At 39.6% G+C, this 23,810-nt stretch overlaps 1 protein-coding gene across 1 annotated transcript; it reads left to right on the top strand.

The window, feature by feature from the left end:
• The first annotated feature begins 100 nt into the window (after positions 1-100).
• Positions 101-14,848, top strand: stum (stum, mechanosensory transduction mediator homolog). The gene is made up of 2 exons (XM_026142853.2): positions 101-1,126; positions 12,551-14,848. The coding sequence occupies exons 1-2, from the start codon at positions 916-918 to the stop codon at positions 12,739-12,741; spliced, it is 402 nt and encodes a 133-aa protein (XP_025998638.2). The 5' UTR covers positions 101-915; the 3' UTR covers positions 12,742-14,848.
• Positions 14,849-23,810: the final 8,962 nt, after the last annotated feature.

Raw genomic sequence — 23,810 nt, 5'->3', positions numbered from 1 at the left:
GGAAAATCGTGCAAAGGTTTTCTTTAGGGTCATCATGCAAGATAATTTAAGCAACAGTGTGTAATTTCTTGCATTAGCTTTATGGATCGACTTCATTCAGAGGCAGCAAATGATGGCACTGTTCCTTTAAATGGAGGGGGACAGAGGGAGAGAAAACAGGGAGAGGGAGAGAGAGAGACGTAGTAGAAAAACGGGGGTCGGTGTGTGCGCTGTCTGCTCTCTGTCTTGGAGAGGTGTGTAGGATTAGCAGGATTTTACTGAAGAAAGAAAGAAAAAGAAAGAAAAAAGAGAAAGAAAGAAAGAAAATAAGAAATTGCAGCACATAGTTTGAGGACTTTACTGAAGATGTTGAAAATATTTTAAGGAGGCTTCCTTAAGGACATGCTGGACATGTATGGGAACAAACAGACGATGTCACTGACTTCTGATGATGGACACAGTGCTTTTTAAGGACTCACAGTTGCAGGATTTTGAAACTTCTGCTTTGTTTGAGACTTTTTTCCCTGATTTAAATTTACTTTTTCAGACGAATCTCTGCATCTCCCTCATATGTTCTTGAAGACAATTGCTCTCCTGAGACGTGGATATGTGTGAACATTTGTTAAGCTGACTTTAAAAATATATCTCATCTCAAATAAAATTAAATATGCATTGCTTTTCTATAAACAGTTTAACCCTTTTTGCCACAAATTCACATTTCTAGCTTGTTGCTGCTCCTGTTTATTTGCCAGTGAATGTGTCATAAGCTGTGAGTGGAGAGCCAGCTGATGACATGAACTGCTGAATATTTAGCTAATCCTCTGTGGATACAACTATTTTTGACATTTATTTTTGCCCTCATCTAAATCCTAATCCAGGGGAAACAAATCTCACCCACTCACCTGAAGCTGCTTTTAATCTAAAGAGAAAAGAGAGATGGCGCAGAAAGACGGAGGAACGGAGCAGGGGCGTGTCAAAACAGATGATAATCTGGGGACTAAAGCCATGTCTGGGGGCCCTACAGCAGGTGGAGGAGTGGTGGTGGAGGTCAGGGAGAAGAAAGGCCCCCTGAGAGCTGCAATTCCCACTATGCCTTTCCCCTTGGCGGTCATCTGTCTTTTTCTGAATACCTTCATACCTGGACTTGGTAAGATAAATCACACTTTCTTTTTCTTTCCTTTTCTAATTCCCTCTAATTTCACCTGGTTTTTGATTTGGTTTGGGGCTCAGGTGCAAACAGTCAGCAAACTCACAAGACGAGGTGTACAAATGTAAAGGCAAAAAGAAAAAAGAAATACTACATGAATTAGATCAGAAAACTCAGAGGAGTGAAAAAAATAGTCTCCCTGCTTGTATTTTCCTGACTACTTCCATAAATGTGTGAGAAACGTGCTAAGAATAAGACCCCACTCACACATTGTGTTACAGTAAGAAGCACACGGGCTCAGTCTGCCAGGTGTTAATAAAGTCCATGCAGCTACATCATCACAGCAGGTAGACACATCCTCACTGAGGACACACTCAACATGTGTCATTTTCATACAAAGCTCATGTTATGGGAATCACATGATACACAAATCCATAACTAATCATCACAAATTGATGATTGGACACAAATTGCATTTTTTTTCTTTTAATATGTTATTTAGAAATGGTTTTTTTCTTACTACAAAAGTGTATGAAAGAGCTGAATTAAGCTCCTGGAGCTGACAGCATAGTACTTGTAGATTTATCCAAATTGAAACTTTAAAAAAAGGATTTTATACATTTAAAGGCATTTCACATTTAGTTAAATCTGTAGCAAAAAATCCCAAAACAAGAAAACTAAAATATGAATTTAAATGACAACAAAGCAGCAGAGCTGAGTCTGACTCACTTTAATGTGTGCACAGTTCACCCACACATTCTCAGGTGTGTGATGAAGCCGGTGGTCTCGCTGTGTGTGTATTTCTAAGCAGACATTGACCGGGTTTGCAGCTCATTAGCTAATGGAAGGGTGTTTCTGCCTTCTGTTCTGCCTTCTCCATCTAATTCCTCCACTTTGTCACATTATGTAACATCTGGTAGCTAATGACACACAGATACGCTCATCGCCACTACATAACAAAGCCCACCGCCGCCGCCAGACTGATACACGCGCACACACAAATACAGATATAATGAGCGGCTGTCAACAAATTAATACTGCTACATAAGGCTTTGAAAGACATTTAGTCACACGCGTCCGCACCCCGGCATTCACACACAGCTGTTTACTCATCAGTTCAGTGGTTTGATTCAAACGCAGCAGAACGTCAGGAGCTGATTTCAAGAAAAAGTAGAATATGTAGAAAGCAATAAAGTGAAAGTCACTATGAGGAAAAAGATTTGGTGACATGCGGAAAAAATCAGTTATAAGGAACATACCTGAGCTCAATTCACCAAATAACCAAGGGAGAGCCTTCCCCCTCCCCACATTTCCTCCCCCTCTGATCTAGTGGGCATATCTCATGGGATTCATACTCCTCCCTACTCTCGCCGTGTTTATTTGTTATACTTCCATCTAAAAATAGCCTTGAAATCCCAACTATTTTCTCACATTCATTCCTATTTTCCTCTCTTTTGACTCACATTCAGGACTCTGTTTGCTGCCACCTTTCTTTAAGTGTTGAATTGTTGACTCCTCGAGACTGCCACAAACATTACAACAGGGTCAGCAAACCCCCGCTGACCTGTTTTCCCTTTTCTTGACAGGAGCACAAAATTGATCCCTAATATGTGCGGAAAGTAGCACGGCAGCCCTTCATCGAAGAGCGTGTGTTTACAGTGTGTGTGTGTGCGTGTATGTGTGTCAGTTTGCCTGAATGCATTGACATTTCATTGAATAGCTGTTGCCATGACAACCCTGACTAAAATGAACACAATGCATGCATGGCAGTGTGTGTGTGTAGTTTGGCTCTAACTGACTGGGACTGAAAAGAGCGTCTCGATCTATTCAGCCTGCCGACAAAATAAAATTTAGAAATGTGTAATTGAATTTGGACATGAGCCAAAGCCTCCCAGACATTCATGTTCATGCAAAGGTACAACAGGTCAGGATAACAGGTGATACAGCACCTGGCGCAGTAGTAACTATTATTGGTATGACATCTCTGGCACTATTACTACAGAAACCTAAAGATCCGCTCCAGGTTTGTTTAAAGACAAAAGATTCTCCTTTGTGTCTGATTGTTGGGGCACACTTGTCCTTGAGTCAAAAGCATTGAGATAAAGCAGCCGGCCTGCCTTGAGTCTTTCAAATGTGACAAAGTATGTCTAATAGTACTTCTTAAGCTGAATATTTAACATGTTACATACCATTTATTTAATCTCCACAAACAGATCAAGTGTAAAAACTTTGCACGGAGCTGTGTAACAGTGGTGTCAAAGTCAAACCATTTCATGCATAGTAGGCAGTTCACATATCATGTGGATATTGACTAGTAGGCTCAAATCTAGCCAGACGTGTTTCCTCAGCCTCTAAAATCAACGACTACACCTCTGTGTTGACTTTCAGGATTTAAACAGCCTCTGTCTCACAAGCCTACGTGATTAAACTTTGCATTAACCCCACCTCTGCCTGCTGACATGTTAAGAACAAGAATCTTATATCATCCCAGCAATGTAACAGAGACTGAGTTAAAAACTACAGGCGAGTACCACACAAGCTGTTAGCAGCTTCAGTGTAAACTGATACAAGAGCTGTAAATAATTACGCACACTTACTGTGGAAGAAACTCCGGGTCACTGGTTGCATTACGATATTTGCCATAAGAGGAGAGGAAAGTGTGAAGCTTTAAAACACTTAAGTGAATATATGACTTAGTCCTCTCAGTGTGTGTGTTCCTGTGAGATTGACTGCATGTAATATTAGAGACACTGCAGTGTGTCGTTGCTGAGTTCTGTTGATATCTCGTGTCTGAATTTTCATGTGTTTACTTGCACTAAAATTAGCAGTGTTCCTCTCTTACTCCACTCAGTCTCACTTGTCTACAGCACTGGGCAAAAGCAATTTGCATGATTAATGCTCATAGTGCACACGTTTTCATTAAAAATACTAATTTAAAACATAATCCAGTAGTGTATGGGTTTTTTGTCAGTCCCATTTCTGCAACTGCATTACATTTTCTGATACTAGAAAAAAACAACAACCCTCGATTAGCATTTTTTGGCATCTGGCAGCTTTTCCTCATTCTTTATTCTGTATTCAGTGGTCGCTCAAACTAAATTCTGTCACATAAAGAATACATTCAATACATTGAATTTGACATGTAAAACCAACAGAAATAGAGAATGTTGCATCATATTTGCAGGAAATGATGAATATAAAAAGAATTGGAGTTTGTGATGAATGTTTTTTATAAAAACAGGTACATGTTAATAATCGTTGTTTCACTCAGGTTGGCGTTCATTCTTGGTCTAATTTAGATACTAGAGATCGTTAGCTTGCCAGCTTGGGTCATTCAATTGGAGAGGGACTAACCGAGAGCTACATGCTCTCTCGTCACCAGAGCCGAGAATGCTGCTTGTTGTCATTAGCTTTCTCTAAACGGAGGACTTTATATTTGCTAAGACAGAATGTGTCATCCTCCAACAAATTCAAACGATGTATGACAAGGAAGAGAGCAGGGCGACAAAGCACAGGCTGACCTGGATATTTGACTTAGTTTCATGTTAAATATGTGTTCACAGGGCAAGCCAATTGAGCCAAAGACATGCTGTTTTGCTAACACTTTACTGGCTGCAAACACAAAAACATGTAAAGCTGCTTGAAGTTCTTTAGTAGTAGGTGGCTAGCTACTCTGCAAGGGAGGGAATGTTATCCATAGTTTTGTTATAACCCGTGACTTTTGAGTTTAAAAGCAACACTGGCAAAGATGCGCTGAGTAACAAAAGCAATATGTCCAGTGAGGTGATACTCCTTAAAAGTCAGGGGCAGGTTCAGCCTAAAAATGCGTTGCAAATGGCTGCAGGCTGAAAAACATTTCACTGAAAGACTGTGCAACTGTCTATGAAGTATGTTTGTTTTTCCTTTGGTGGTTTTGTCAGAAGTGTTACCCAATCAGCAGCAACTATTTTAAAAATCGTGTGGTATCTAAAAGTCAGTGCACAAAATGAATCAGTTGTCACTGGTCTAACACGTGGGTGACATAACAGTGTGTTCAGTGCACAACTGCTCTTATTTACAAAATAAATAAATATATGGTACTTTTAGTTAGGGATTAAGTCAGCCCACTTCACCATTTTTTGAGGTCATTTGATAGAAAGAAAAAGAATATTGTACACAGAAATATACATTGATTCATATCTAATTGTTTAGACGTTTTTTATTAATATGTTTTCTTTCTATCCACCCAGCCTGCAGATAACTGAAGAACCCTTATAACACGAGTAACCACATAAATTGTAACTGTTACTGAAAAATATTATGCGATTACTGTAACATGTTTCTTTGTATCATGTTACACTAACACTGGTTATAAACTAACATTCCAAGAGCTAATGTTAAGCTTGAGTGTCATAAAAAGCACACTTACTCTCTGATAGACAGTTTAATTACACTGAATGATAGTTTGCTAACTCTTCAGGTCTAGCAATGTTTTATCTACTTTAGAGAACTGCAGGTAAAAGAGGATAAGAGCAGCAGAGGCAATAAGCAGCTAACAGAGGCTAACAACAGATAAAAGAGGCTAAGAGCAGCTAACAGAAGCTATGAGCAGCTAACAGAGGCTATGAGCAAGTAAAAGAGACTAAGAGCAGCTAACATAAGCTAATAACAATTAACAGAGGCTAACAACACGTAAAAGAGGATAAGAGCAGCAAACAAAGGCAATGAGCACCTAACAGGGGCTAACAACAGGTAAAACAGGCTATGATCAGCTAACGGAGGCTAACAAAAGATAAAAGAGCCTAAGAGCACCTAACAGAGGCTAACAGCAGGTAAAAGAGGATAAGAGCAGCTAATAGTGGCAAAAACTGTAGCACTTACTGACAGAGAGGTTCAGTATATCCTCAGCAGGTCACCTCAATATCACTGTGATATAAGTTACTGACTTGTATCAAACTCCTTCAACAAAGTTTTACGGCCTCCTTCAGAGTAAAAAAATACGTACACCAGCTACCCATGAAACCCAGTACAGGAGAGTTGACTGCAATCTACTGAGATCGAGTGGTGAGATTTAACAAATTGTAATTTTAAGGCACATTTTTACACAAGAAAATGCTGAATGCATTTTTTTTCTTTAGATTTGAACTACCTGATGATCTTTCTTTCTCTCTTTTCCCTCAATATTTAATTTTTTTTAAAAAACAACAACAAAACTTTATCTAAGACTTGCAAACTATAGTCAATGGAAGGAGGAGTTTCACATCTATGTAAAGGGGGAGCTTTTCCCTTTCCACCTGTCAGCTTTAAGGTGGACTGGCCTTAAAGGTGGAGTACCTCGATACTTAAGTGATACACCTGATTACTGGTTACTTTGAGTTGGTATGCAAGTACCATTTCATCTAATCAACACAGCTTTACAGTTCACATCCTCCGTTGTTTTCTGGTCCTTTCTCTTCCTTCCTGTTTTCTCTCTCCCTTTATGTCTGCTTCTCTTGCTGTCTTGACACTCTTACACTCCATCATTAACCTCCCACACTACCAGTGGGTGCTTTGTAGAGTTCTCTGTGTAATTATAGTAATTAGTCTGGGTAATATCTACTGACACACATAGACACAAACACGCATGTACGTACTCACAATATCCCACATGCGACATACAACGAAGCCAAGAGCTTTTCGCACCTAGAGGATTGTTGGATTTCTCTAGCAAAAAACTGAAAGATTTATTCTGACTTTATTATTGCATCAGCTCAACGTATATTGTTAAGCAAAGTATATTGTTAAGCACATATATTTGTTCAGGTTTTGCCCAGCTGCAATTATTTAGCGGAGTATTTTCCTTATAGTTAGCTCTGTGCTCTTTGATTACATGCTGACTAAAATGCTCTCCACTGATCAATTTACTGTTTTGATAGTTTTAATATGATCTAAGAATTAATCCAACATATAATAATTTTGGAAATATATTTAAAGTTATATAATTTTTTCCCTATGCAAAATCCTCTTATTAGACGGATTCATGGTAATATTCACTTGGCAAGTGCTCATTAATGCCAAAATGATAATTTGACTTAATAATTTGACTTAATTTAAACTTATTTAATCAATGTGGTTTTATTTGACAAAGTGACACACTGATAAATTCGAAGAGCCCAACTCTGCAGTTCTTATAGCATTTTAGTATCTTTCAGTTGACTGTTTTGGTTTTACATTCAGTTATCCTTCATTATCCTGCTTTCTCAGATTCAAATATTTCTTAATTTCGAAGAATGAACTTGTAGGTTTTGGTGTGCTGAGCCAAACAAATACTCCAAATTGTTTTGTTTTTTCAAAAGCGGATCTAATATTTAGTTGCATTGCTATTTGATAAATTATATTGGAACAGACAGCAAAAACTTCATTGGGAACACCTGTTCAACTGCTTGTTAAGACAAATATTTAATCAGCCAAACATATGACCAAGACAAGCAGCTAAAGTTCAAAGCATCAGAATGGGGAATAAAGTTTATTAAAGTGACTCGGAACATGGCATGTTTGTTGGTGCCAGTTCGGCTGAGTATTTAAGAAACTGCTGATCTACTGAGACTATCTCTAGAGTTTACAGAAAATGGCCTGAAAAAGAAAAAATATCCAGTGAGCAGTACTACTCTGTTGGGATGTGAGCGATGACTCAAAAATGCCTTATTGATGCCAGAGATCAGAGGAGACTGCTTCAAGCTAGGAAGTAAACAGTAACTCAGTAACTCTTGTTACAACCAAGGTATGCAGAAGAGCACATCTGAATGCACAACATGTCGAACCAGGAAAGAGATGGCGACTGCAGCAGAAGACCACACTACTCCTGTCAGAAAAGAACAGGAAACTAAGGCTACAACTGAACAATAAAGGCTGCTTGGTCTGATCAGCCTTGAATTGTGCTGTCATGGCAGGTTAGCCTTGTGACAGTTTGACAGCCTGTCAAAATGCCACAGCCTACCTAAGTATTGAAGAATTGAGGGGTTTTGAAGGTAAAAGAGGGTCCAAACTAGTACTAGTAAGGTGTACCTAATAATGCATCCAGTGAAAGCGACACATGTGAACAGTACCTGACAGAGACCGCTGACGTTGGAAGTCATGCAGAAGAAGTAAAACTAAACAGACCATAGAAATCCTTCTGTGCATGCCAAAACTCTGACGGAAGTGATGCGTAACCATTCAGCTACCAGCTGGCTGTCAATCACAGCTAATGTCTGGAGGTGGGCAGCACCTAAGGCAGCCAGAGCATCTGCTGGTGGGTGTGGCCTCTGTGACCTGAAAATTTCTGCTCCTGATCAGACCACGTCGGTCCTGGATGGACTCTCATTTTAGCCCGCTGTTGCTCTTTCTGCTCAAGGCTTTGAAATGAGCAAAGAAAATATGAGGGTTCATCTCTTCCTTTCCACCAATTTATATACTTACTTATCTTACTTTTCTGTGACAGTCAAGTATAAGCCTTGTGAGAGTAAATATTACATTTTATGTCATTCAGATTCATCAGATGTGCTCGGACAATCTGGCAGTGCTTCTGTTGAAAGATTCACCACGATACAACTGTCTCCAAATGCATAGTTAATGAAAGAGACTGACACTGGATGGAAATTTTGAAGCAGAGAGAGAGAGAGAGAGAAAAAGAAAATGAAACAGAGAAAAAAGTGAGAAACTAACTTATACATGAGCTGGCCTTTCCTTTCTACTTAGAAAAAAAAAGCACACACAGCCGGCAGCCTGGCAGAGCCTGGCAGAGCCTGCTCCTCCCTCCCCCCACCTGTTCTGCTTGCTGTGTTATTTGAAATTCACCAATGTGACAAGAAATGGAGCTGGCAGAAAGGGAAGGGCCAAGGCCATGATGCACACAACGCCCACCAGGCATTTCTTATGTCGCATGCAATATTCACAGTATTTAGTCTTTACAAAAAGCCTGCGGAGAGCAAGCCGGAGCGTCAGCTGATTGTTTGAACAATTTAGGCTTTTTTAGGTCTTAAAAAGGTTCTTTGGTGTTGTGACTTTGAGAAAATACTATACTATCAGCTATTTTAAGCTCAACAAGAACTTGTGAGTAAATATGACCTAATTAAAATATGACATCTGCAGCATCTTTACTTTAAACACTGTGGGTCTGAAATCCACAAGTCTGCAAAATGATTTAATCTGAGCATTTATATTCTGCAAATGTCACAAGAATGGAATTTGTCTTCTGTTTATAGGTTTATTTTTTGATTTTAGTTTTTATGCACTCATTGAAAAACTGGACCCAGAAGGTTTCCAGAGTTGTATACGTGGATGCTCAAACTCGTGCATACAGTTTCACACAGAGCATTTACTGTGCAGGGGATGGTCTCCAGGCTTTCAGATAGCAGAATAAGGAGTGCGACTGGACTTAATTCAGACAGATAAGAGTTGAACATTGAGATAATCCTGTTTCAGCTCTATTACAAACAGCCAGTATATGTGCTTTTTCTCCAGGGCATAGAGACATCGCTGCAATGGCCAGGTACCTGCCACCGGGAAAACCTTAAGTACTGACTCTCTCTCTTAGACACAGAAAAAACACCCCAAAACAAAACATAGAGAACAGCTTCTTTAGTCTAGCTTCAGTTATTTCTCTGCGGCAGAGAGAAACATTTTGCTCTTCAGGTGTGACTGGTTGTATCACCTTATACAGCTGCTTTTATTTCCATGCACATCTTTACTGTATACAGAGATCTGACGAAGTACTGAGAGTAAACAAGTAAATAAATCTGTTTTAATAAGTGTTTTACTACTTTTACTACGTTATATTAATACTATTAGTGCTTTTAACATCTTAGAAATTGGGCAGCTCTCAACTGCTCCTATAATAATAATAAAAAAACAAAACTGAATGCATAAAATGAAGTGCTGGTTTTTCTTAGCCCAGAATGGGCCTCTGAGGGGGTGACTGCACATTTAAGCTCAATCATTTGACTCACTGCTACTGCTACACAGTAGCAGTGAGTCAAATTTCTTTTGTTAACAGTAATCTACCACTTTTCATTTCTGAAAGTTTGAATAAATATTAAGATAACAACTATTGTTGTACTTGAATTTAAAAAAACAACAAACAAACCCCAAACCGGCTTTAGGCAAGGCAAGGCAAGGCAAATTTATTTGTATAGCACAATTCAACAACAAGGTGATTCAAAGTGCTTTACAGAGACATTAGAAACAAAAACAAATAAAAAGCATGATTTAAAATTGATTAAAACAAGCAAACAAACAAACTAACTAAACACACACATTTCACACCTGTTCACCTTTACAAAATCATTGTTTACGGTGATTTTGCTTTCTTAATTGGGATGGGACAAGGGTCCTGAAACTAAAACAAAAAGATGATTTTTCACATTTTAAGTGTTTCTTATGACACTGATTTAAGTTCAAGGCTTATAAGTTCCTTCTTTTGTTCATATTGGACCTGATGCAGTACAGCGGGAAGCAGTGTTGGTCAAGTTACTTGAAAAAAGTAATCAGTAACTAATTACCGATTACTACCCCAAAAAAGTAATCCCATTACTTTACTCATTACTTATTTTCAAAAGTAATTAATTACTTAGTTACTTAGTTACTTTTTAAAAACATGATTTACAACCTGAATAGGTAATAAAGCAATAGATCTTTCAGCCCAATTCTACTTTTTCTACATAATCCAGCATACAAAATGTAATCAAATGGAAAAGTCTCTTTTTAAAACTTGTTTTATTAGTTTTAATCTTTTAACTTTATGCATCAAGCAAAGATTTAATTATATGCAACATTCTCTGACTGGAAGAAATTTGTTTAACATTTAAACTTATTTTCTGCACATTCCAGAACATAAAATAATTCTTTTTTTTGTGTTTCTCTGTGAGTTTCCCATTACGTGGTAGTGCACTCGGTGCTTGCTTGGAAGTTCAGGGGGTTTTTTTCGCTGTAAAAAGAAGTTTTCTTCCCACGCACAACGGACACTAATGTTTTTGTCACTTTTTATGGAATCAAACTCAAAGTAAGGTCAGTACTTCCACGCTTTAAACGCTGCACGCTCATACTCTCTCCCGCACTCGATATATGATCCATTGTTGATCTGCACACAGCTGTTGTCACGAACGTCGCACTCGCTTACGTCACTGTCATGAGACATTCTTGCAAAAAATCACGGTTTTAGTAACGCAGTAACGCAGCGTTCCTAAGGGAAAGTAACGGTAATCTAATTACCGTTTTTGCAATAGTAATCCCTTACCTGAAAAAAGTAATCAGATTACAGTAACGCGTTACTGCCCATCTCTGGCGGGGAGTAATGTTACGACTGACAGCTGCAGTCACAGAAAATCTTTCTTATCTCTCTTCAGGGATTAAGTACAGATGCAGTGCTGAGAAGAAATGCAGCATTTACTGTCCATGACCGTGACTGTGTGTTTCAAACCAATAAAGAGAGATGTTCTGGTTCACTACTGTAGCAGACTGTAATTCTTTGATGGATTACCATAACATTTTGTAAATACAGTACTGCAAAAAAGTCTTATATCACCCCTCGTTTGCACAGATCTAACGACCTTCAACACAACCTGAAGTCTCTTAGACAAGCTTTGATGTAATTTCTTTAAGAAGTCTTCAGGAATAATTCTCCAGGCTTCTTGAAGGACATTCAAAGCTGTTTTCCTGGATGATCACACACTGCTTCACTAATGTTGAGGTCCGGTTTCTGGGGAGGTCAGTCCATGACTGATACTTCCAGTTTTCCTTCTTTAGGTTAGCTTCTTGAGAGCTAAACTTCCACTGAGAAAATTTCTGATTCTTTGGGAATCAGCTTGTTGGTACAGAATTATCTATTTTATATCTGTCCAATTGTGTCATGTTTTGGCATTCTTGCATAGATTGTTCAGGACTTTCCTGGAAATGAGTGGAAAAGCAGCCAATGTCCAAAGAAAACCTTTGAAAGACCTTCAGAAAGTCTGGAGAACTATTGCTTGAGACCCCTTAAAAAGTAACAAAACAATCTGGCTCTTCAGAACTAAAATGTTAAAAAATTAGGGGTGACTCAAGACTTTTGCACATTCATGTACATTTAAGGTCCTTTAAGTGTACTCATGCCCTGAATAGCTGTCTACAAATTACTCCACATGATTTTGTTGAAGGCTTATTGCATTCAATATATCCGCATTTGTCTCAAAGCACTAAGTTGTGTAAGTGCAATTTACCTGTGTGATGTTTCTATTTGAAACAATAAAAAAACCCTTTCTGGTTCATTTCATCCGGAGTCTGTTTTGGCCTCGCTGGAGATTAACCAGAATGGAAAACTCCTCAAAGGTTTTTATCATGTCGGACTATAAACATCGCAGAGATATTTGATAGCAAAGTACATCAGAACTGTTAAAACAATAACTTCTTGGATTGTTTTTGGTAACAGTATGACTTGTGGTGTTTTTCCCACAGGCACCTTCATCTCAGCGTTCACAGTGCTGTGCGGCGCTCGCAGTGAGCTGATCTCAGAGCGAGGTGTTTGCTGTGTATTCTGGCTCAACGTAGCAGCAGCCCTGATTCAGATCCTCACAGCTGTTATCATGGTCGGATGGATCATGAGCATCTTCTGGGGAATGGACATGGTCATCCTGGCAAGTCAGTAGCAGCTACTAGTGTCTGTGTTTGTCTTCCCCTTTGCTTTCTTTTCTCCACATGTGTCACATGCACTTTTAAAGTTAGTTTCAGCAAGCAAAACATAAGGTCCAGGGACCAGAATTGGCCCAGTAAAGAGTCCGATCTGGCCCTCTGAATGGTTAAAATAAATTAGCATAAATTTTGATTTGTGTTTTTCTGTGGATCATCTGTGGATTAACAGAAACTTTTGTTTAAAATTACAGGACAATCTGGGCAATGAGCTACTGGAACTTTTTCCTGTAATTTAACAGATTTTGTTCTTACCATTTAAGCACAGATTTCTTTCATTTAATACGAAACATTTCTTTGTCATGTCAAAAAACTCAGACATACTGTTGAAATTACACTTCTTTTCCTTATATTGAGTTATTTCATGGGTTAAATGTGTAGTTAAATTTATTTACACTGACAGAAAGGGGAGTTTCACCGGTCTGGCCCAAATCAGCCATCGCTGATGGCAGCCAAAGCCCTCCCATGTGCTCCAAAAATTACTCTGTTTGCACTAAATGCCCTCCAGTAAATTATCTTTAGTTATTTAACACTGACCTGCTGCTGTTAAAGCAGAACTTATTTTATTTCACTTAGGAAATATCAAAGCTAAATATTGCATCCTCAAGACGTGGCAGAGCTGAAAAATGAAACAACATAATTACGACCCATTTTTAAAGAATTGTATGATCAGCTGGAAACCAGGGCGCTCGGTGAGATTTGTTGCTGGTTTGGGTCTTTTCTGTGGTTTTTATTGGTGAAAAAAACAAAAATAAAATAAAATAAAGCAGGATAATAGCAGCATTATCCTTCAAGGCCTGTGTTGCAAAGGGATGCAATCAGTGGCTCTGGATTACAAAGTTGTTCAAAGGATTTTACATAAATCGTGCAGAAACATGAAAGAAAGAAAGATGCAGAGAACAGACATGAAAAGGTTGGGTAATTTTACCCCTCTCTGTCAGGAACTCAGCCTCTCCTTAGGCACTGATGCATGAACAAGTGCACACACACACACACACACACACACACACACACACACACACACACACACACACACACACACACACACACACACACACACGCACAAGAGTCACCATTGTCTCAGTGCAGCCTTTGAATTATCCACAGCCCTGTAAGTGTCCTTATGTGAGGTAGCCTAATTGCTGCCTGCCTGCGCCACCAGAGTGTATCGATTCGCACACGCCTGCGAGAACGTGCGTGTTTGTTGTGCGCGAGGTACAGTAATTGTGTGTGTGTGGGAGTGAGCGGCCCCCCCCCCCGGTGTGTTTTTGTTCACTGATCCCCGCTGTTTTTCAGGCCTCTGGGCACACATCTTCTGCAACTGTTACTGTAAAAATCATTCTCTGGTAGCATGTTGAATATTCGGGTTTGCGTAAGATGACTGTTTCCCAGTTGGACTGAAATAATGCCGGCTGTTTATTTAGAAGATCAGTTGTTATTCAGTTATTCATTACCACAATACGCGGTAGCTTTGAGAGTTCATGCTCGTATGGGCTGATTCAGCTTTCTTCCTCTATGCATTTAATGCCTCTGAAAATGTGGTCTCTGTGTGAGCTTCCTCCCTCTCTCCCTCTAATGAGCCTGTGCTGTATATGATCAGTTTCCTCTCTCTTCATAACTCCAGCTCCACATACATGGCTGCCGCCCTCTTCTTTTTTTCCCATCTATCTAATGATCGTGGTGTTATCTCCCTCCCACTGATCGCCTTCCATCTGCCTTTTTTCTCCATCCAGTGATTGTTCCTGTTTGATCTTCTCATATCTTTGCTTCCTCTCTTCCTCTCCTTCCTGCTCACTCTCACATAATTCCTCCCACTCGCTGCCCGCTCCCCAGTCTTCCTCGCCACCTCAGTTTCTTCTTCAGTTTTTGGTTTTCACTGGTTCCCGTCTCCATCTCTCATCCCATCGATCCAGTGGATGAGGGTCATGTTACTGTAAATGTGTTCATTTGATCATGTAATGTACCCTGCCACTCAGATGTTTGAGCTCACTTCCAAATGTCCTTGCTTTTAAAGAAAAATAAGTTAAAAAAAAAAAAAAACAGACAAACTTTAAATTAATTTGAAATGCTGCAAGTTACAAATGATTTATGGTTATTACTGGAATATCTACTTAAGCATATAGATGATCATTGTCAGCCACCACTGCTCCAGTACAAAAAAATACTGATTATAATATTTAATAAATATGAGATGATAAATAACTGATTATTCTGTTAAACAATAACTTTTAAACTAAAATAAAAACTCATTTTGTTTCAACAGTGAGGATGTTTACGTTACCCCCAAAACTGCTGCGTTTATTTGTAGCTCAAAAGGGTTTCATAGTTCATACTGAACTGTTTTCTTTGAACTACATCAGTGCTGTCAGCTTCACACATCACCTTAAAAACAGTGAAACGTGTTCTCACTAACCGTCTCTTGTCTCTTTTCTCCCCCTCTACGCTGCTCCTTCACGAAAGTTTCTGATGGTAGGTGTCTCTTTTTTCCCTTCTTTTACAACCAACAGTCCCCCACTGAGTTAATAAAACTGCGGAGGATGTAGAAGCAAGTCAAAGAAATAGCGAACAGCGAGCTTTTTTTTCTTCTAAATTTAACACAGTTATTGTAAGCCAGAAACAAACAGTTACCCTTAAAGGACTTCAACACAAATCGGAACGTTCTCACGATCTTGGCAGCAAGAGTTTGGCAACTCACTGCTTTCTATTTGTGTGACAACGTCCTGCTCATCAGTGGACTGAGCTGTCATGGAGCCTGGTCTGCTAAGCTCAGTAAATGTTCATACACATCCAGCCATGTTTAATCCGACATACCTGATTCGAAACTATGGTATCGCACCATGTAATATGACTAAAAGCTTAGTGACGGCTTTACTAACTGAGCTGAGTTTACCCATGGTGTGTGTGATTAAAGAGCTCCACAAGAATGCTCAGTTCTCATTCCCAGAGTTAACCATGCATTTTCTTAACTGCTTGTCCATCTTCAGGGTAAGGAGGGCTGGAAGGACCAGGAAAATCCCTGGATAACCATGCCTGCCCATTTGGAAACACCATTTAAGCCAGGCTTGTCCAACTCCAGGCCTCGAGGGCTGGTGTCCTGCAGGTTTTAGATCTCACCCTGGGTAAACACACCTGAATCAAATGATTAGTTCATTACCAGGCCTCTGGAGAACTACAAGACATGCTGAGGAGGTCAGTTAGCTATTTAAATCAGCTGTGATGGATCAAGGACACATCTAAAACCTGCAGGACACCGCCCCTCGAGGCCTGGGTTTGGACACCGCTGATTGAAGCTAACATGCATGTCTTTGGACTGTGGGATGAAGCAATGTTAGACGCATTTAGAACAAGCACACTCCAGGCAACTGGTGGATTCTGAGTTATTTGTCATGGATAACAACATTAAACAAAGTCTGCATGCTTGTTCTGTTAGACAAACCCAAGTCTGCTGCTCCACTCACATGACTCCCTCCTCCCACTTTAACATATATCCAACACACCGCGTAATCACAGTACTGCACCTAATCTGCCAGTACTTATTCTAATGCAGAGGGTATGGGCATACATAGACTCTTCCAGGAGTTAAGCTGCTGCCATCACTGCTGCTGCTGCTGCTTACAGTGTTTCAACATCTTCCCCCGTCATCCTGTAGGTTTTGGGGGAGATTTGGAGCTTTTTCCTATAGGGGAAATAAGCATTACCTTTCCTCCCTCCCCGCAGAGATAATGCTTGGTTTATAGTTCTGGGTTAAATGTGCGGCAGACCTAAAACACTGCAAACTACACTTTGCACCTTGCCAACCTCTGTGATAGGTCTATTTGGAAGTATTGTGCTGCACAAACACAGTACATTTGCTTAACTGTATTAAACTTGCTTGTGCAGTATAGGCACATGCCGAAGCTCTGTTCTTGTTTCTATTGACTCTTATTTGCGCTTTATTATCTCCAAGCCCAGCATGTTCAGCTCACCTCCACCTGTGATGGCAAAAAGATGCAGAAACAGCTGTGCAAAAGTATCTCCAACAAACACAGGATTCAAAGCAGCCTAGTTTTGCCCCTCATGCCTCGTGGTAGTCCCCACCAGGGTCCTGCCAAGTTCCGCTTTCAATTTTGCCAAATTGAATGAAATGAAGAGTAAAATCATGACTGCTGTCAACAGTTCAAAATGAATGATTTGTAATTGCATGCGGGCATTTAAAAACCTTTTTAAAAATGATAGCAGGGACACCAAATGATAGAGAGCCTTGTGTTCCCTCCCTCCTCAGGCTGCAGAGACCAGGGCATTCCTCAGGATGTGTGAGGGAAGCCGCTCTCATGCTAGCTGGTGGGTCGCACGGACAGCTTGACCTCTTTGACCTCCCCAAAGGTGACTTTTTCATTAGTAATGACCTTGAGCTGACACCATGTAGAGGCCGAGACGTGATGAATGGATTCATTAATGAACAGTGAAGCGAGAGGCTGCCCTTCATGGAAATCTTTAATCGCTGGCTGCTGATTGGTCACATTTACGTTTGCCGAAAATTATACTTAGCATTTACAGCCACAAGAAATATAAGGGATAATAATGATATTAATAATGAATAAAAACTACATGTGTTGACTTTGTTGAGTAATTATAAAAGTGATGTTGGATTTTTTTCATTGTTCTTTGATTTAATTGCCAAATATGGATAAAGGAAAATTTGTGAGCTGCTTGATTGAGCTGCCCCAGGACTTTTTATCACATGTTTTAAATGTTGTATCAGAGACTACCTTTAGCCTTAGCTTCTAGTGTATTGTGGCCTTTCCCTTACAGTTTTGTTATAATATCAAATCGCTAGTCTTCTCCATGTAATGTCAGGATATACAGTAACAGCCACAGCGCTGTATGTCCATCGATCTTCATACAAAACAATCCCAAAACTCAACAATACAGCACATGAGCCCGGGCTGTGAAACACACGTCTTCCTGTGGAGCATGTCATGGTTAAAATACAACACCATGCTACGCGATATTCACTCAACTCTGAGTAAAAACTCATGACAATGGATTGAAAATCTGCAACCAGGCGATTATCTTATCCTTGCTAATAAAGCTAATATGTTTTTTTGCTGGTCACATGATGTGCGTGAGCCTAAAAAAACCTGAGAAAAACCGAGTTAAAAAGGATTCATTCTTCCTGATGAATATTTGATTTGAGTTTTCATACCTCTTAAATGTGTAAATCAGTGCCAAAGGGATATAGCACATTATTCCTGCACTGTATCTAATTAACAGTCTCAAAATATCAGCTCCCACTATTAATCACTCTGGAAGACACACTGTCTGTCACATTATGATGAAGATAAAGTTACAGGCCCATGTTCGAACAGCTATTGTTTGTTAATTGATGAGAGTCGGTGGAAGCCACCAGCTCCTCCCATTAGAAACTCCGAGCTCCCTTTTTGAAACAATCAGATCAGAAACATTTAAAGCTGATTAATTCACTGTTTCGTGTCACATGCAGCCAAACGTAAGTGGTGCGTTTGTGTGATGGATAATGTGCAATATTCAAGAGGGAGACTGAAGAATGTGGTTCAGCTGTGTAAGTGGTCCTGAAGCTAAAAGGGGGAGAAATGTGCATCACTCTGTAAGTTGCGGTGGAATTGTTGAGCCAAATAAAGCCTTTCCCATGATACCCCATCAGCTTTCTCATGCACCACATCATTGCCCTATTTCCCTTAAAAAAATACCCAAGAGTATAACAAGTCAAAAAGGCTATAAAAAATAAAAATATAGTAAATGACAATGAAAAACAGTGTACTAGATCAAAATTATTAAGTGTGTTGGCAGGAAATAATTAATAAAATCAGGTTCATTTATACCCTATTTCTTTCCCTGATCACTAAGACTTTAAATGCAGATACCTTCGGGGAAGAACATTAATGGCCAGCTAGTGTACATTTTTTAAGTTATAATAGAGTGCTGTTTTTTCTTTGGCAAGAGCCAGGACTTAAGGGACTGAAAATGCTTACGTTTAAATCACCATCAGCTATTTTATGTTTAGACCTGATTCTTGTGGGTGTGAAGTTTGGTTTCTCGTTGATGTGTGACTGAGAGCAGTGGTAGGGTTTAGCTGGGAGCGGGCCACCACAATAAAGACTCTTAAAGCGATGAATCAGCCCGACATTTGTCTTCAGTGTAGCTGTTAATGGTACTGACTGCAACAACAATCACTTAACTGAGTGGTGCAAGGTCAGTGTTGCTTCAGGATGTGTTTTACATTAATAGACAGCTTATAGAGATTACGATAGAAATGATAAAACGACCTTACAATAGCAAATAAACAGCTGCAGTGTTACACTGTAAAGCTCAATCACTCACTGGCCATTTCATTAGGTTTACCTCACATGGCAGCAACTCTGTCCATTTAGGCATGCAGACATGGTCAAGATGAAGATCAAGATCAGAGAATGGCCAGATTTCAATGGCCAAACTGATAGGAAGGCAACACTAACTCAAATAACCTTCTCTGAATGCACTACACCTTAACGCACATGGGCCACAGCACTCATGCCACTCATGTCTGCTATAAACAAGAAACTGAAACTAGAGCTCACACTGGCTCATCAAAATTGGACATTAGGAGATTGGAAAAATGTTGCCTTGTCTGATGAGTCTCAATTTCGGCAGCAAAATGCAGATGGTAGGGTCAGAATTTGGCATAAGCAACATAAAAGCATGAATCCATCCTGCCTTTTTTAAAAGATTTAGGCTGCTGAGTACCAACTGAGCATTGTTTAAAGACCACAGCCTCCACAGTGGCCACAGTGTACCCGTCTTCTGATGGCTACTTCCATCAGAATAACTCACAAAGCCGAGGTCATCGATTTTTGAACATGACAGTGAGTTCAAATGACCTCCACAGTCATCGGATCTCAATCCAATAGGACGCCTTTGGGATGTGATGGGACAGGAGATTCAGCCAACAAATCCACAGCAACTAGGTGATGCTATCATGTCAACATGGACCAAAATCTCTGAGAAATGTTTCCAGCAACTTGTTGCATTTGTGCCACGAACAGATAAGGCAGTTCTGAAGGCAGACGTGGATCCAACCCATTACTAGCAAGGTGTACCTAATGAAGTGGTTGTGACTAGTCTACTGACTAGAGTTTAAACAATAGCAAATCTCACCAACAGCACTTTACTGTATTTTAACAGTGGAATTTGTTTGCTGCTGAAAACAGTAAAAATGCTCCTCAGAGCGTTTTAAATACAGGTACGCGAATCATTTCTTATGACATATGAAATAGAAAAGTGGACTCGTAATAATACAAATTCATTCATTCATGTGATTTTTACCCCATACTTTGTAATGCTGATAAATCACTTTGAGTTTTTTTTTATGATATTCGTTATTTTAGACAAATGCCTTTTAGGAAGATTTCTGTATTTTAGTTGAGAACACCAATATTTTTATGTTTTAAATGTGCAAATGTCTTACAGTGTTAGTGTGTGAACATAGAGGTAATGATAATGATGATGATGGTAATGATGTCTGTAATGGTGATGATATCTTATGCCTTACAACGGACTGATGTTCTCTCACATGTGTTTCTGTATGTGTGGTGCTGGAGTTTCTTTTCATAGATCTAAATATGAAACAATTTTGTCACAATCTTGGTTTTTTTTGTGTTTCTTTAGTGTGTTTAAGGGGGAACATTAAATAGATGTTGTGCTTTTTTTAAATTGTGGAACAGTATTTTTTTTTCCTGCATGAACCTTTGGTGTCAAATGACCACTTGCATAATTTATGATTGTGGCTTATTTTTGTGGCTTTGCTGCGTCGGTATTAAGCAGTTTGAGGCAAAAGATATAAAAGTCTTGCAATTAAAAGTCATTTTAGTCCAAATATGGGAAACTTGTAACTGTATGGTGTGTGCTTTGTTGAATCAATATATGCCTCAGTCATTAACTACAATGACTTCTTGCACATTTATTAACTGCTTCCTACTAACCTAACAGAAAGACTTCTTGGTTATTCATCCTCTAAATTAAAGGTGTTTCATATTTGTGGAGTGTCTCACCTGCATTCAATCTGGTTTAATAGCTGCAGTCTCTGTTTTTCATCTGGAAACCATAAAGCAGCATTTATGCTTTACATTTTTATGTAAATAAATCATTTGTGGATGGACTTTCATTTGACTCGTATTTTTGAACACGTCTGCTGGTTGCAGACCGTGACATGTTTGACATTTATCTCCAGTATAAACTTGATTGTTCAAAGTCTGTTTCATCCAGAAACTGCAGTAATGTGCAAAAGTCTTGAGCAACCCTGTATTTCTGTATATTTTGCCCCCAGACTGTCTTGTCATTTTTAAGACCAGTGGCTCAAGAACTGCTGGTCTTGAGCAATAGTTCTCCAGACTTATTTTCTCTCCCACTTATTCTCAGTCCAGCCTTGTACCTTACCATTTTCATCTTTATGTTTGATTGTTAAACCATTTACCATTGAACTATGAATCATTCAAGCATAAGACAGGCACCAACTAATCTGGGTAAATTCCCAGATGATTAAACATGCAACCATTTTGCTGGTAATAACTGAAATGAGTAAAGAAAATCAACAGCCTATTTATGCAAGATAATTCATAATTTTATTGGGGGGCGGTATATTGTTTGGGTCTGATTATTGGGGGGCGGGGGGGGGGGGGGGCGGTATATTGTTTGGGTCTGATTATTGGGGGCGGGGGGTCATAACCCCCCAAACCCCACTGGAAATTACGCCTCTGGAACCACTGCAATACCATCTGGAAACCTTTTTAGCATGACAATGATCTCAAACACACACATCATGACACATGACTATTGGTCGTGGATAGGCCTCCCCTGAGACCGGACCTCAATATTATTTAGGCAGTGTGGGAGCATTTTGGCAGACCAAAAGGGGGGTGCTCTAGCAATGTTACTAAAAATTAAATAATTAATTATTGTTGAAATTGCGCTTTTTAAAGGTATCTTTGGTTGGTCATCATCTGTTCAGGTTATTATAATTATTTTTCCTGGTCCAGCCCACTTGAGATCCGATTTGCTGTATGTGGGCCAGGAGTTAAAATGTGTTTACCAAATATGAGGTCATTTAGAGTTTATCTGATTTAGAGGCTGAGATGTGCAGGTCTTGATTACTTCATAAAAATTAACTCCCATGTTGCTAAAAATAAATAAATAAATGTGTCATTGACCTTCTCCACACTTACGAGGACAAACCTGGTGCAAAAACACGCTGAAGAAAACTGGTAAAGGCTGTGCAGTAAGAGCAGTTTGGCTTTTTGATTGTACACAGACTTGATTTTGGTCACCAAATAAGGATTTCTTACCCCTTGCTTTTTCTGACCAGATGTCTCTTCCACGGCATCCTACTAACACGCCCACCATCCTCTGTGTCATGTAAACACAGCCACAGTTGAGACAAATCTCTTTCAGCTCAGCAAGTTGGAGTGTCAGTACAGACATTCATGGCACTGGGATGAAGCACAGCACCTACGTGGGCTATAAAAACGTCTTAATCCAAACATGGATGCTGGATGCCCGTCTTAACAAACTGCCACACAGCCAGAGTTTATAAAGTAGTTCTAAAAAGTATTTTGAGTTTGATAGACAGGATGTTCAGATAGATTTTCTAACATTATTATACAGTATTGTGTGAAAGCCTTGAGGCACTCCTAATTTTTTAACATTTCTTTTCATTTTTAAAGTGATCTCGAGCAATAGTTTTTAGGCTTACTGAAGGTATTTTTTTCCTCTGGACAGAACCTGAAAAATCCACGAAAAACATCAAAAATAACACCCTTTGATGGGGATAAAATAGCCTTTTTGCACTAACAAGGCAGTTCTCAGAGAGCTGTTAGCTAAAAACTTATATATCTCGGCATGCCATGCAGTGTGTCCTTGAGGAAGCTGGTATCTGGTACAGGGCCCGAGCGATGAACTGGACCACTAGTTGATCCATCTACTGTTGATCCAAAATGGCCTCAGTGGAAAGGTGGCAATCAGGAAGCCACCGTCAAGAAAGGGAAACAGGGAGAAAGGCTGAGGTATTCCAGATTACACAAGAACTGGACTGAAAGTCAGTGTCAACAGGTCTTAGTTTTCATTATATCACTGTAACCATTTTCCTTTTTCTTAGCAAAACGTGCAGAAACAAAGGGTAGCTCAAGACTTTTGCACAGTACTGTTTATACAAGCAGACTGTATTTGACTAGATTTAATAAAATAAAACCCTGATCAAGCTTTCCATACCAATACTTAATTGTTGTATAATTAGTTTGACTATTTTCTAACACACAATAAATACATGCTTCAGGGTCAGAGGTATAATTTATGACCTTTCATGTGTGCATTTATATGAATCTCTCATGCACACACACACACAGCATTCAGTGTCAAGTACATGCGCCTGATTTAATCACTGCTGCTGTGTGTAATCTCTCCCGCCTCTGCACACCGGATATTTTTAATAAAGCAATATTGTACCTGCAGCCAGCTGAGTTCCATATAATTATCCGTCTGGCTTCAGGCTGCTTATGTTTTGTTTTCTCATCAGGATGTTGTCTCTACTCCAGCGGCTGACCTGTCAAGTCGCTGTGGGAGAACACGGCAGCGCCGTGTGCTGGATATTTAGTGAATTACATCAGGTTCTTCATGCACTTCACACTGAAAGATGAAAGCACTGGTTAACTGAAATTACTTGCAATAGGTTTGGGTTTCTCCAAACAAAAAGTATCACAAAGAGTGTCTATCGACGCCCACTCGCCCCAAAGCAACTCACCTCCCTGTGCGCAGGTAACAGCATGATTTATTTGCTCGGATATTTTAAGTGTGCGGGTTCACATCGTCTGAATATTTCAGCGTGCCTTCTCATTTCCCAGGCTCTGTGCCAGTTCCTCCACTGCTGGCCAAGACGTAGCTAAATAAGGAAGATGACCTCTCTCCCTCTACTGTGTTTTCACTCGTTTTCTCTTTTAAAAACAGATTACAACCTAACCGAGGGGCCAGCACACATCAAAATCTG

The sequence above is a fragment of the Astatotilapia calliptera genome, chromosome 15 (genome assembly GCF_964374335.1).
Source record: "Astatotilapia calliptera chromosome 15, fAstCal68.1, whole genome shotgun sequence".
In the NCBI taxonomy this organism is placed as follows: domain Eukaryota; kingdom Metazoa; phylum Chordata; class Actinopteri; order Cichliformes; family Cichlidae; genus Astatotilapia; species Astatotilapia calliptera.
The sequence above is the reverse complement of the archived record's forward strand: the minus strand, read 5'-3'. Positions and strand labels throughout refer to the sequence as shown.

Bases quoted from the DNA above. Each gene is read 5' to 3' on its own strand.
- stum (XM_026142853.2), top strand. From the start codon at position 916: ATGGCGCAGAAAGACGGAGGAACGGAGCAGGGGCGTGTCAAAACAGAT. The intron at 1,127-12,550 runs GTAAGATAAATC...TTTTTCCCACAG, and splicing joins TACCTTCATACCTGGACTTG to GCACCTTCATCTCAGCGTTC.